General features: G+C 39.8%; 1 protein-coding gene across 4 annotated transcripts in view; it reads left to right on the top strand.

Moving 5' to 3' along the window:
* The window catches only part of CWF19L2 (CWF19 like cell cycle control factor 2), a 154,967-nt gene that overhangs the window by 102,552 nt on the left and 38,909 nt on the right, over window positions 1-13,506 (top strand). For all 4 annotated transcript variants that reach the window (XM_047691941.1, XM_047691939.1, XM_047691938.1 and 1 more), the window contains exons 13-14: window positions 7,732-7,944; window positions 11,702-11,818. In XM_047691941.1, the coding sequence (XP_047547897.1) occupies window positions 7,732-7,944; window positions 11,702-11,818 (330 nt within the window). The remainder of the gene's footprint in view (window positions 1-7,731; window positions 7,945-11,701; window positions 11,819-13,506) is intronic.

The raw sequence follows: 13,506 nt of genomic DNA, 5'->3' as shown, positions 1-13,506 counted from the left end.
ACCCTTCTTTGCCTTTGGTGCAGTGGGCTGGGGAGCCAGAGCAGCCAGGTGGCGGTCTCTGTTTCAAGGGTGGTGAGTCATTGTTGTGTCCTTTGGCAGAAGGATTCCTCCCTTTCGAACTAAGACCTGTACACCAGTAGGGCCTAAAGTCACGGGATGGGAAGCCCAAGTTTTGCTAGTGTATCAATGAGATGGGTCACTCCTGTTTTCCCCTAGATTCCTAGACTTGGGAATCCTGGCAATGGGGAGAGATAGCATTACAGTTTTGTTGTGATTTAGAGCACACGGTTCATTCTAGAAGACATGGCTCTAGCCCCAGCAGGTGCCAGACTGCATTTCTCATCAAGTCTTCAAAAGGGCAGTGTACTGTTCTGGTCAGCTAGCTGCTTTGGGATGACGGGGAACATGATGAATTAAATGGGGCTAGACCATTGCCTGGTGCTCATCATTGCCTCATGAGTGCAGTGGGTCTGGACCTGTGCATTCAGTGGGCGTGGACCCAGGGCCACATTGTATTTGCTATGAAATTACTTCCTCGGGCAGAGGAATGTGTGTGATACCTTGATGATCTATGTCCAGAGATGGTAGTTCTGGCAGAAGTATTGCATGCAAGAAAGGCGATCCATCCATGTCCAGAGCAGGTGTCCACGCCAGTGAGAACATGGTGCTTCCCCTTCCGTGACGGAAGCAGCCCCTGTGCCCAGCCTGGCTGCAGAGCCGGCTGCTCCTCATAAGGAGTGGGGCCGGTCAGAGGCTCAGTGTGCTCTTTGTTGTGGGCAGTTGGGTCTTCAGCAGTGGCTACAGCCAGGTGATCGTGTTGCTGAGCCGCCACACACTTTCTGTCCCCTCCGGACCACCCTGTTCATAACCTCATTTGGACAGAGGTGGAAGGGCTGGTGGTAGACATGTTTTTGCCAGCGCCACACATGTCTTTGTGCTCTGTATCAGTTTGGAGAGACCTGTCCACATACTTCTTCCCCAGACCTCCTAGCTGCTGTTCTCTGATTGTGTTCTGTCCAGGTCCCTTACCTTCCAGCCAAACTATTAGCCATCATTCACGAAGCAGTTTACACCTGTAGCTGCTGTAGCAGGTAGATCTGGTGAAAAGAACAGCCAGATGCACTGCTCAGCATTCTTCTTACTGAGGGGATTTCCTTCCAGCACCATCCTTCTGGGCCATCCCAGGGTGGGGCCCAGGTCCTGCAACTGTGCACTTTTGGCTGGGGTATGTGTGCTGTGCAGAACTGTATGTTTACTTTAAAGATGTTAATATATGGTCTAGACTTAAAATTTTCTAGGTTTTTTTTTTTTTTTTTTTTAATCTAAGATCTGACCAGGGTTTGTATGTTGCATCTGTTATGATGTCTCCCCAGTGTGGGACTCCCCAAGACTACCCACACTTTTGACAGTAGTGCACGTTCTGGGGTCCCCAGGGCCACCCTTCGGTGGCCTGGGTAACAGAATTCACCAAAAGCCACCATATCCACAGTTAAGGTTTATCACAGTGAAGGAATACAGATGCAAAGTCAGCCAAGGGAAGAGGCGCACAGTGCTGAGTCTAGGAGGTACCAGGCGTGAAACTTCCACTTGTCCTCTCCCAGTGAGTGGCGGCCCCACTGACATCTCCCCGCAGTGATGTGTGAAGATGCTCAGGGCATTGCCAATGAGCGATGCTCCCCTGAGCCTCAGTAGCAGGGTTTTTGTTGGGGTTTGGTCCTGTAGACATGGGTTATGGCCTGTGAGGATGGCCTCAGTTTCCAGTCACTCCTGTGGTGGAGCCAATGCTGCGTGGCCCAGGCGTGCACAAGTCACATCGTTAGCGGAGACTGTCTGGCGTGATTCTGGGCCCCTGGTCAACAAAGCCACTCTTACCAGGCAGGACGTTCCAAGGGTTTCAAGATCTTCTAGGGGCAGAAGGCAAGGGCCAGACCTTCTTTGGGTAACATTAATTTTTTATTTAACAGCTTTCTTGAGATAGGATTCGTCTGGTATACAATTCACCCATTTACAGTGTACAGTCCAGTGGTTTTTAGCAGATTTACAGACGTGGGCAACCATCGCCACAGTCGATCTTAGAGCATTTCTGTCACCTCACGAACGAACCCTCTAACCTTTAGCTATCACCTGCTAACCTTGCAGCCCCCTTCCGTCCCCACCCTGAACAGGCCCAGATCTGTTTTCTGTCTCTGCAGATTTCCCTCATCTCGGTATTTCATGTATAGGATTGTCATTTTCTGTGACTGGCGTCTCGCACATAGCATGATGTTTTTCTGGTTCCTGTGGTAGCAGGTGTCAGCGCTTCATTTCTGATTCGTTGCCTCCTGCTTCTCTCTTGGACAGATTTTACACGTTGTTGATCCATTCGTCAGTTGATGGGCATTCGGATTGTGTCCCTCTTTTGCCTGTTAGGAATAATGCTGCTCTCAAGATTTATGTCAAGTTTTTGTTAGACATATGTTTCACTTCTCTTAGGTATATACCTGGAGGTGGAATTATCTGGTCACATGGTAATCCATATGTGTAATTGTTTATTTATTAGTTTACATTCGTCTGAGGAACCACCAGACTGTTTTCCAAAGAAACTGTACCGTCTCACATTCCCACCAGCAGTGTATGAAGTTTCTGATTTCTCCGCATCCTTGTCAACACTTGTTAGTATCTGACTCTTGAACTCCAGTCATCTCGTGAGCCCCAAGCAGTAACATCGTTGTAGTTTTGATTTGCATTTCCCTGTGCTGACTGGCCATTTGTGTACCTTCCCTGGGGAAATGTCTCCTCAGAACCTTTGCCTCGTTTTGGATCAAGTTGCTTGGTTTTTGTTTTTCTGGTTTTTTGTGCTATTATTGAGTTGTAGGAGTTCTTTAGATATTTTGGATATGTGATTTGCAAGGATTTCCTCCTCTTCTCTAGGCTGCCTTTTCACTCTGTTGACAGTGTCCCTTGGTGCACCAAAGTTTTTATAAGTTTGATGAAGTCCAGCTTATCTATTCTTTCTTTGTTGCCTGTGCTTTTGTTGTCATAATCAAGAAATCATTACCAAATTTAATGTCAGGAACCTTTTCCTCTAAGATTTCTTCCAAGAGCTTTAGAGTTTTAGTTCTTAGAGCTTAGTTTTAGTTCTTAGAGTCTTAGTTCTTTAGTCTTAGTTCTTTAATTCTTTAGAGCTTTAGTTCTTAAGTTTAGGTCTGTGACCTGTTTTGAGTTAATTTTTATATAGGCTATAAATTAAGGGTCCAACTTACTTTCTTTCTTTCTTTCTCTCTTTTTTTTTTTTTTGGGTATGTGAATATCCAGGTTTTCCAGCACCATTTGTTTAAGGGATGTCATTTCCCCTTTCAGTGGTCTAGCACCCTTGTTGAGAGTATTCCGACCATATGTGGGAGGGCTTATTTCTAAGCTCTCTCTTCTATTCCTTTAAAAAAAAATTAAGATTTTATTTGTTTGAGAGAGAGCACAAGCAGGGGAAGTGGCAGGCAGAGGGAGAGGGAGAAGCAGGCTCCCCGCTGAGCAGGGAGCCCAATGTGGGACTCGATCCCAGGACCCTGGGATCATGACCTAAGCCAAATGCAGACACTTAACCGACTGAGCCACCCAGGCGCCCCTCTGTCTTCTATTCCATTGGTCTGTTACACTGTTTTGGTTATTGTAGCTTTGCAGTAAGTTTTTAAATCAGGAAGTGTGAGACTTCTACCTTTGTTCATTTTCAGGATTTTGTTGGTTTGTAAACCCTTGAGGTCTATCCCATAGGAATTTTAAGATGGATTTTTCTATTTCTACCGAAAACATTATTGGGATTTTGAAAGGCTTTGTGTTGAATCTGGAGATCACTTTTGATATCTTCCCTCTTTTCTTTGATGTTTTTTAATATCATTAACACATTTTTCTGATTTGTTTGAAAAAGAAATTCTTGGAGTTTTGAAATATTATGTGTGAACTCGAGCTTGTACCAGCCCATCAGCTTTCTTTAGGACTCCATCTAAATGAAGAAGAGTCTTATTTTCATACTTGTCTTTTCTTTCTTCACCTCCTTTCTGCCAGCAAATGTTTTGCTTTTCCACTTTGTATACTTAGTTCTTCACTTTCTGTTAACATTCTGTCCATTGAAAATTTTTTGTTGTTGTTGTCAGATACAAGAAGGTGGTGGTGTAAAGCTCACAGAAGATGTGTACATGATTAATAAATTAAAAGCATTTTGGATCAAAGCCCAAATAGAAGATAATGGGAAAAATTCAGATAATCAGAGGTCATAGGAGGGGGGATTGAGTTGTAGAAAAGAATCAATTTTGTATTGTGTTGAAGAATTGTGCAGATTTAAGAGACGAGACTGTACTCTATTCAAAAATATGCATCGGAGAAGTTTGGCTACATCCATGGAGCATAGATTTAAGAAGTACTGTCTTCCTTATACAAAGGATTTGATTTGAATTGAATATATAACCTGATCAGTCAATCGTGAGCTGGTTTTTAATAACATTGTTTTATAGCACACTATGTCTCATGTGGCATGGGTGCATGTAGAAGTATGTATTCTGCTCCTGCTAATACACTTCAGCCAAGAGAAGGACCTACCAGGTGTCTGTGTTGTCTCTGGTGAGTACCTTCACTCAGTTGGGGTGTTTATTCTAGGTGAAAGTTAAGGTTTCTTCTCATTCTCTATGCTCCTTCTACACCATATTAAAAATATATGTTTATAAAGCTGTAAAAAAAAAAAAAAAAAAAGAAAGGATGAATACCCAAGTTTTGTAGCAACATGGACGGGACTGGAAGAGATTATGCTGAGTGAAATAAGTCAAGCAGAGAGAGTCAATTATCATATGGTTTCACTTATTTGTGGAGCATAACAAATAGCATGGAGGACAAGGGGAGATGGAGAGGAGAAGGGAGTTGAGGGAAATTGGAAGGGGAGGTGAACCATGAGAGACTATGGACTCTGAAAAACGATCTGAGAATTTGAAGGGGTGGGGGGTAGGAGGTTGGGGGCACCAGGTGGTGGGTATTGTAGAGGGCACGGATTGCATGGAGCACTGGGTGTGGTGCAAAAATAATGAATACTGTTATGCTGAAAAAATAAAAAATAAAAAAATAAATAAATAAATAGAAACAGAAATAAAAGGGTACACTGAAAAAAAAAATACCCTTTCTGTCTTTTAAAGATGGATTTCTTAAGTGAGAGAGTCTTCTTGTATGTCATACACTCTTCATTTTTACAGCCAGATAACTTGTTGGATTCCTGCTTCTGTTGCTTAATAGCCGCGTGATTTTGATGAAGTTTTTAGTGTCTCTTAAGACTCATTTTTTAAATTTTACACGTGAGGATGACAGTTCCTATGTTGTAGGGATGGTTGGATGAGGGAGTACTTAAGGTTTCTGTTAGTACCTAGCACATCGTTGGTACTCTATGAAAATAATTAGTGACTAGTTCTGATAATTTTCAAAATGTATTATGTTGTAATTGAGAGAAAAGTCTGAAGTTAAAATGATTGTAAACCAGGGAAGTTCACATAAACAAACAACCTGAAAGAATAGAGAGATGCATGCAAGGATCAATACGGAGAAATAGTAGAAGATAAAAAATAAGTTCTAGTGAAGACAAGGAAGCTAAAGTGCTAGGAGAGACCCCTTACTACTAATAATTAGTAACCTAGTTTCTAATTTTTACTTGGTTCTATCAATAATGACATTTTAGAAGTACTCTATTTACATTCTATTTTCTTTTCTTTTCTTTTTTCTTTCTTTTTTTTTTTTTTTTTTTTTTTTTACTTTCTTAAGGTGGATGTTGATTTTAGTGATTTGAGGCCTTTCCTGTTTTCTGATATAGGTGTTTGGTGCTGTGATTGTCCCTCCAAGGACCACTTCAGCAACATCCCACAAATTCACCTGTATGTTATTGTACTTCAAAATAGTTTCTGATTTTCTTACTTACTTATTTGGTAGATACATGGGTTGTTTGGAACTGGACTATTAATTTCCAAATACTTGGCAGTTTTCCAAATGTGTTTCTGCTGGGGTTTCTAATTTAATTCCATTGTATTCAGTGTACATACATTATGTTACCAGACTCCTTTTAAATTTCTTAGGACTTGTGTTACGACCACAGATTCATCTCTTGGTAAATGTTCTCTCTGCACTTGAGAAGAATGTGTATTCTGCTGATACTGGACTTTCTGTCAGTGTCTGGTTAAATTGGTTCATAGTTTGCTCAGGTCTTCAGTATGCCTATTGATTTTCTCCTGCCTGGTTCTATTAATTATTGAGAGAGGGGTATTTAAATCTCTGACTACATTTGTGGATTTGTGTATTTCTTCTGCGGTTCTATCAAGTTTTTGCTTCATATATTTTTAAACTTAGTAATTAGGTGTATAAATTTCAGTATTGTTATGTCCACTTGATGGTATGACCCCTTTATCATTGTGAAATGACCTTTTATGTCCATAATATTCTTTACATTCAATTCTACTTTCTCTGATATAAATACAGCCATTCTAGCGCTTTCCAAATCTTTTTAAATGTTTGGTAAAATCCAGGCATCTTGCTTTTGCTTCATATTTGATGATAAAAAAGAGAAGAGTTCTCTTTTGGTCTTTAGTAGACTAAATAGTACTTAGAACTTAGTCTTATGGAAGGAAACACAGTTCATGAGCAATTATGATATAGTGTGGTCATTGTGAAACTAATGGAAGATCCAGGAAGGTTCTTTTTTGGGGGCAACAACTAAATCGAAGCCTCAGATTGAAAAAGAAGTGGGAGTAGAATGGCACAGTTGGGGGCAGAATTGGTCAGAGAGCAGTGTATATGAAGCCTGAAGGTATTAGTGTTTTGGGGGACTGAAAATAGGATGATGATCAGAGCATAAAGCTAGGGATGTGATCAGATGTGACCAGAAAGGTCACCAGTGCCAGATTATGAAGAAGATTGTAATAGTAATGGTGGCTCTAGTTACTAATAGAGTTACCAATACTAGTAATAGTAATGGAGTCCTTCCTGTGTGTCAGGCATGTGTTGTCAGGATTCAGCAAGATAACCTGCTAGGTAGATAGTATTGTTATAACCATTGTGAAATGAGGAAGCAAAGCGTGCAGGGAGCACAAAGATTAAATAACTTGCCCAAGGCTAAGACAGACATGAGCCAGAACTTGCCATGGTCATTCTGACTAGAGAGACCCAGCTTTTAACCATCGTGCTTGTCTGTCTATAATTCAGTAGCCAAACCTGAGTCTGAACTTGCTCCCATTCACAAGGGAGAGCTGTCTGAGGACATAAACAAAATAAGTAAATAAAATTTGTGTTTTAAGAGCATTACCCTGGCTACAGCTGATGTTTGCGGAGGTGTGGAGAAGCCGCCTGGAGATAGAGTTGAAAATGTTTATGTTCTCTACAGAGCATATACTGATTTTTAAAACGAAAGTAGTTCTTAACCTCTCCGTAGTTCAGTTTCCTCATCTATTAAATGGAAACGATAATGGTCTCATTCTCACGGGAGTAAAAAAACAATCACATTGCGTAAAGTTGTACATGGTAGATACTTGGTAAACTTGACCTGTGATGATGATGTTGTTGATGACTATTGACTGACCTTGAAAATCAAGCTAAAATTTTTAATCATGTTTTTCTTCTTCTTCTTTTTAATTTAAAAGTTTTACCCTAGAACTCACAGATAGGACTTCAGTAGCAGCAGTACAATAAAATGTTAACCACTGCCTTTTCCTCACTACTGTTATTTTGGTTTTTCAGTTTATGGGAAAAACAGATGGAGACTATTACACTCTAGATGACATGTTTGTCTCCAAAGCAGCTGAGAGAGAACATTCTGGTGAAGAGGAAGAGAACCAGAGGAGGAAAGCAATCGCCGAGCACCAGCATCTTGCTGCACAAATGGAAAAATGTCTGTATTGTTTTGACAGCTCTCAGTTTCCCAAGCACCTTATTGTGGCCATAGGTGTTAAGGTAAGAAGTAGAACATTTATTGCCCGGAGGAAGCGATGGAGTGCCTTGTGCAGATTGGCTTCTTTCTTGAGACTCTCATAGGATTCCAGTCTCTTTGCTTCTCTTCTTCTTTGTTTCGTATACTTTTCTTCTCTAACTTCCCATGATTCTTAGAATCTTCCTTAGAGCGAGTATGAATATTTAGGTGACAGGAAGCTCACATTCCGTGTGATTCTGCCCTTCAGAGAGGCAGTGTTGGGTCATGCCTGAGGCTCTGCACTCGGAAGCCTGCCGGCCTGGACTCAGCTTCCGGCTCGGCCATTTACCAGCTGTGCGACCTTATTGTCACGGTCGGCACTTGATTCTTAGTATTAAAATCACTTCAGAAATACTCAGTCTAAAGTGGTTTCTGCTCCTTCCCTTACTTGCTCATAGAACCTATTTGTTTCTTTATAGAATATCTCATAATTGTAAAATATTTACTGTATTTTACTTGCTTACCAAGTCCCTCTCCTAATAGTCTGTAAGTTCCATGAGGACAAAGGTAAGTCTTAGTCATGTACACTAAGCATGTATCCCATTGTTCACCAGACATATATCCCGTTGTATGTCAAGAATATGTTTGTAGTCACTTATTTCAATAAATATTTGGTGACTTAATTCTTATAAGTAAGTCATTACTGTGTATGTGATACGGTCATTAGTTGCTGGGTGAGTGTCGACTCCAATGTACTTGTGGAGCTTGTGTTGTAGTAAAATAGGGCAGAAAATAAAGTAATCCTTGTCCTGATTGAAGGATGTGTTGTCCTAAAGCAAATAAAGTGGGGAAATGGATAAAATGATGGGATTTTTTGAGACGGTGGTCTAGAAGGCCTATTTGAGGAGGTATTTTAGTAAAGCTCTGAAAGACAGAAGGAGCAAGCACCATGAAGCTGGGAATGACCCCTGTTTCAGGAAGGGGGATCAGTGAGTGAAGAGCCCTGAGGAGAGATTGTGCTCGGCATTCACTGAGTGGGGAGGCCAGTGTAGCTGGAATGGAGAGGGAGAGGAAGCTGAGTGAACGAGAGCTGGTTCAGGAACTGAGAGCTTGGGCCCTGTCCATACGCTTGTTTATGTATTAATTTGTTTCTCACTACACAAGATACACCTTATGAATCCAAAGAACTGGTGTTGGCTTTTCCATTCCAACGCTAGTGTTTAATATTTGTATAAGACTGTCAACTTATCAGTTTGTATTTTCGTTCATTTCCTTACCCTTCTTCTAATTCTTTCTTTCCTTCCAAACTTTATCAGAAAGGTAAAAGTAAAAATCCCATTTAAAATTTATTCAATTAAAAAAACCCTACCATAACCAGTTACTTGTATTTGTTTGAATTATTTTCCAGACCTTTACATAAATAGTGAAACTTTTGTAATTACAACATTATGAATATTTCATTCCTCTTCAGTCTAATCCCCACCTTTTATAGGCAAAGGAACAGATCAAACATAAAGTAACCCCTCGGTGTTTTCTGCTATGCTTGGGGAGAAGTTTGGAATTTTTCCAGGGGGTTCGTTAGTCCCCAGTGCTGGGGACAGGCTGCATGTGGGGAGGCACAGAGGTGCTAAGTGTACGGACCTGTCCTGGGCTTCCTATGTAGGGGAAGTAGGCATTTCTCAGTCCACCCATGAAACTGGCCAGCGAACAGACATTTTCTGTTTCTTACGACCTGCCTTTCCCCGTCCTCCTTGGTGGTCCTCTTCTGTGGTCAGGTAATCCACACTTTCCAAGCTGTTTTTTCTAATGGTATTAAATCCTTCTCTTTGCCTTAATGTCCCAAGAGTTGGCTGATCTGTTTGTCTCCTTGTGGGTTCATCTTTGCCCTTTGGTTTCATTTAAAAAACCACTTGAGCCTCTCCTTTCTCTACCTATGCTTTATTTGTGCTATCTCTGCTCTAGAAACTACCATCAACATTTAGCCTTTTGTCTTCGAATATTTTATTTTATTTTATTATTTTTTAAAAGATTTTATTTATTTATTTGACAGAGATCACAAGTAGGCAGAGAGGCAGACAGAGAGAGAGGAAGGGAAGCAGCCTCCCTGCTGAGCAGAGAGCCCGATGCGGGGCTCGATCCCAGGACCCTGGGATCATGACCTGAGCCTAAGGCAGAGGCTTTAACCCACTGAGCCACCCAGGCGCCCCTGTCTTAGAATATTTTAATGTAGAAATATTTGAAATACCGATTAGAAGGAATTTCTTCCATGTCCTACAATATGTGACTAACAGGTCATTTAATTTATCTGAATAAACAATAGCAAATTATTTCTTTAGTTATTACCCAAGTTAATCATATATGATTTTGAGTTTCTAAGGAATTATTTTGCCATTAAGTTGAAACAATAAACAGTATTTCAGAGCAATTCAGTAATTCTCCCTCACCCTGAATGTCTAATATTTAAAATTAATGTCTCAGTACAAATATGTTAATGAGGTGGTATTTGTTCTCATTAGAGTCACAGAGTTAGAAATAACTTTTGATCGTCAGCTGTCCTCCCTTCTCTCCTTTTTAAAAAATAAGTCATCTATCCACCTTAACACTGATTTTTTTTTTAAGTAGGCTTTGTTTTTTAGAACAGTGTTAGATTCACAGAAAAATTAAGAAGAAAGTAGAGTTCCATATACACCATGTCCAGTTTCCTCTCTTGTTAACACCCGACAGCAGTAAGTAGTTTACAAGTTGTAAATTTGTTACAGTTAATGAATCAGTACTGATGTTGGCTTTAATTTTGAATGTGGTTATGGTTTTAGTATCAATTTAGATAAATTTCTGTATCTACTCCTACTTTGTCTCTCAGCAAAGCTTTAAAGTTTTGCATTATTTTGTTAAATAATATTGTCTGCCGTATAAAATATTTCTCGCCAAACCAAGCAAAAAATAATAGAAAGTAAGACCGAGCCCCTTTGCAGAATATTATTTATGTTCCTCATGAGCACTGCTCACTGCATACATACATACTGACCTTTTTGTTTTGTTAAAGACAGTTGGTGTGTAGTAAAAAAACAGCACCAGTTTGTAGGTAATACATGTATTTAAGCAGATAGAACTTAACAGAGCAGTGAAGCCCTTCAGAGCACATTTCCTTTCTGTCTTAGTTGAATTAATTCTCTTTGCTCAGCCAGTGAGAGAAGGACTGCCTGGTTAATAGGAACCAGTTAGACTTCTCTATCTTCACCACCCCACGTATTTTTTCATTCTTGCCAAAAACTGTGTTGTTTCAAGAAGCAAAAAGCTTTCTCACATCAAGGATAAAGTGTGATTCATTTTGCCCTTGGGTAAACTCAATCTCTGATGTCCGTATAACAGTTAAAATTGAGACTTGTGCTGTAAATCTCCATTTATTAAAATCTATCTTCATGGCCTTTAAGAGTTTTAGGAAAGGGGGCGCCTGGGTGGCTCAGTGGGTTAAGCCGCTGCCTTCGGCTCAGGTCATGATCCCAGGTCCTGGGTTCGAGCCCCGCGTCGGGCTTTCTGCTCAGCGGGGAGCCTGCTTCCTCCTCTCTCTCTGCCTGCCTCTCTGCTTACTTGTGATTTCTCTCTGTCAAATAAATAAATAAAATCTTTAAAAAAAAAAAAGAGTTTTAGGAAAATGTCTGCTATCTTTAAAAATATTGAAAGCAAATACATTGCTTGTAAACAAGTAGACCTTATGAAACGTTAGCTGTGTTTCCCAGGGCTCATTTGTCACAACGGAGAGTCTGTACGGTAATGTTTCACTTCGCCATGTTTTCCCCATAGGTGTATTTATGTTTGCCCAGCTTCCGGTCTCTCACCGAAGGCCACTGCCTCGTCGTCCCTCTGCAGCATCACAGAGCAGCTACCTTATTGGATGAAGACGTCTGGGAGGAAATTCAGGTCAGCCTGATTACGCTCATCCTAGGAATGCTCCTGAGCAGTCTTTCCAGACTGCTGTGTAAATTCCAGTGGTTTTTCTAGACCTTTGTCCAGTGATTTCCTTTGTGAACTTTTACACACTAGTACACATTTCCCTAGTTATGTGTACCTGTGGGCCATGGTGCTTTCACCACTCACTACCTTTTAATTTTATTTCCCTTATGTACTCCATGTTTTGAAAGCTTTTCTAAAAATTTTTTTTTTTTTAATTGAGATATCATTGATGTATAACATATCAGTTTCAGGGATACAACTGAAAGTTTCTGCGTACTAAGTAAACCGTGACGAATTAGTATTTTTACTTAAAAATATCAAGGTAAGATTTCTAATCCATGCTTTGTGGAACATGAGATGATGATTCTTAGCACAGTGAGCTGATTATAGCCATAAGGAAAGATATTTTCAGATAATAAAAATAAATTTTGGAAGTCAGAGGTTCATACCCAGCATTGGCCATATTTTCCTGTAATGGAATTGGCCTCTGCTTCTGTGATTTTTGCTATCAGCCTTTATTGCTACACTTTTCCCTTTATAACCTGGCCCAGCTTTTGAATTCAAGGATTGTGTGTGTGTGTGTCTGATTCTGCAAGAAACTGAAAGGCACAACATGGGTGAAATTGCTCCTGAGTTATTTCAAGACCTCATAATGACCAAAAAAGAAAAGAAAGAAAACTCTTGTTTTTCTAATACTTGACAGTTGAACAGGGGTTAGAGGGACCCTTAGTTAGAAACTGTGAAAATTGTAGGACTTCAGAAGAGACTGCATACTTTGTCTTTGTGTCATGCTGACAATGCTGAAAGAGGAGATATTTTGACTGCCTATTATGAAATTCAGTCTCTTACTCCTTTTAAGTTTATGCTGTGAAAGGTGAAGGGCAGAATGTTTTAATGCATCTGTGGCCAAGTATGGGCGAGAATGTGGACAAATATATCTGATGTGAAAAATTTTTTTTTCTAGTGATGGATGCCAATGCAGTAAATAATTTAAAGTGGAAAGTATGCAAATTTGGTTTTCAGGATTATTTTGATACTTTTCTGGAATGTCTTTTAAAAATTTATACATGTTAAACTGATTTAACTTAGAGCAAAATGCAGTGCCAACAAAGATTTTAAGTAATACAGGAATCTAGTCTGTGTGTTTTATATTTCTGTAAGAAATTAAGCTACTTGATGGAAAACATTGAGGTGGGTAAAGAAGAAATTTATTCAGTTCAGTAGTTATTGAGTACAGAAATACAAGATGATCCAGGTGTTATGAGAAATGCATGCATAAAATCATTAATTCTGCCCAAAGGTATGCTATATCCTTATACAGGTGACATTAGAATTTAGTGGATTTTGTGAGCCATATGCATTATGGAAAATTGAATGAAGGAGTAAAAGCCAAGTTCTTTAATACAAATAACAGCATTATGGTTCTTTTCTTGTGATAAAAGAAGAAATTCTTACCAGTTATATATTAGTATAAGATAGTGAGCAAATAAAGTATCTGATTTGAGCTTATTTAGAGAAATGTAGTTTCTTTGTTCTTATTTTCAAATATATATAAAAATATCTATAAAAATTCAAATTAGGGCACCTGACTGGCTTCTGTCAGTGGAGTTTGTGACTCTTGATCTTGGGGTTTTGAGTTCAAGCCCCACACTGAG

Source organism: Lutra lutra, chromosome 10 (genome assembly GCF_902655055.1).
Source record: "Lutra lutra chromosome 10, mLutLut1.2, whole genome shotgun sequence".
Taxonomy (NCBI): Eukaryota; Metazoa; Chordata; class Mammalia; order Carnivora; family Mustelidae; genus Lutra; species Lutra lutra.
The sequence above is the reverse complement of the archived record's forward strand: the minus strand, read 5'-3'. Positions and strand labels throughout refer to the sequence as shown.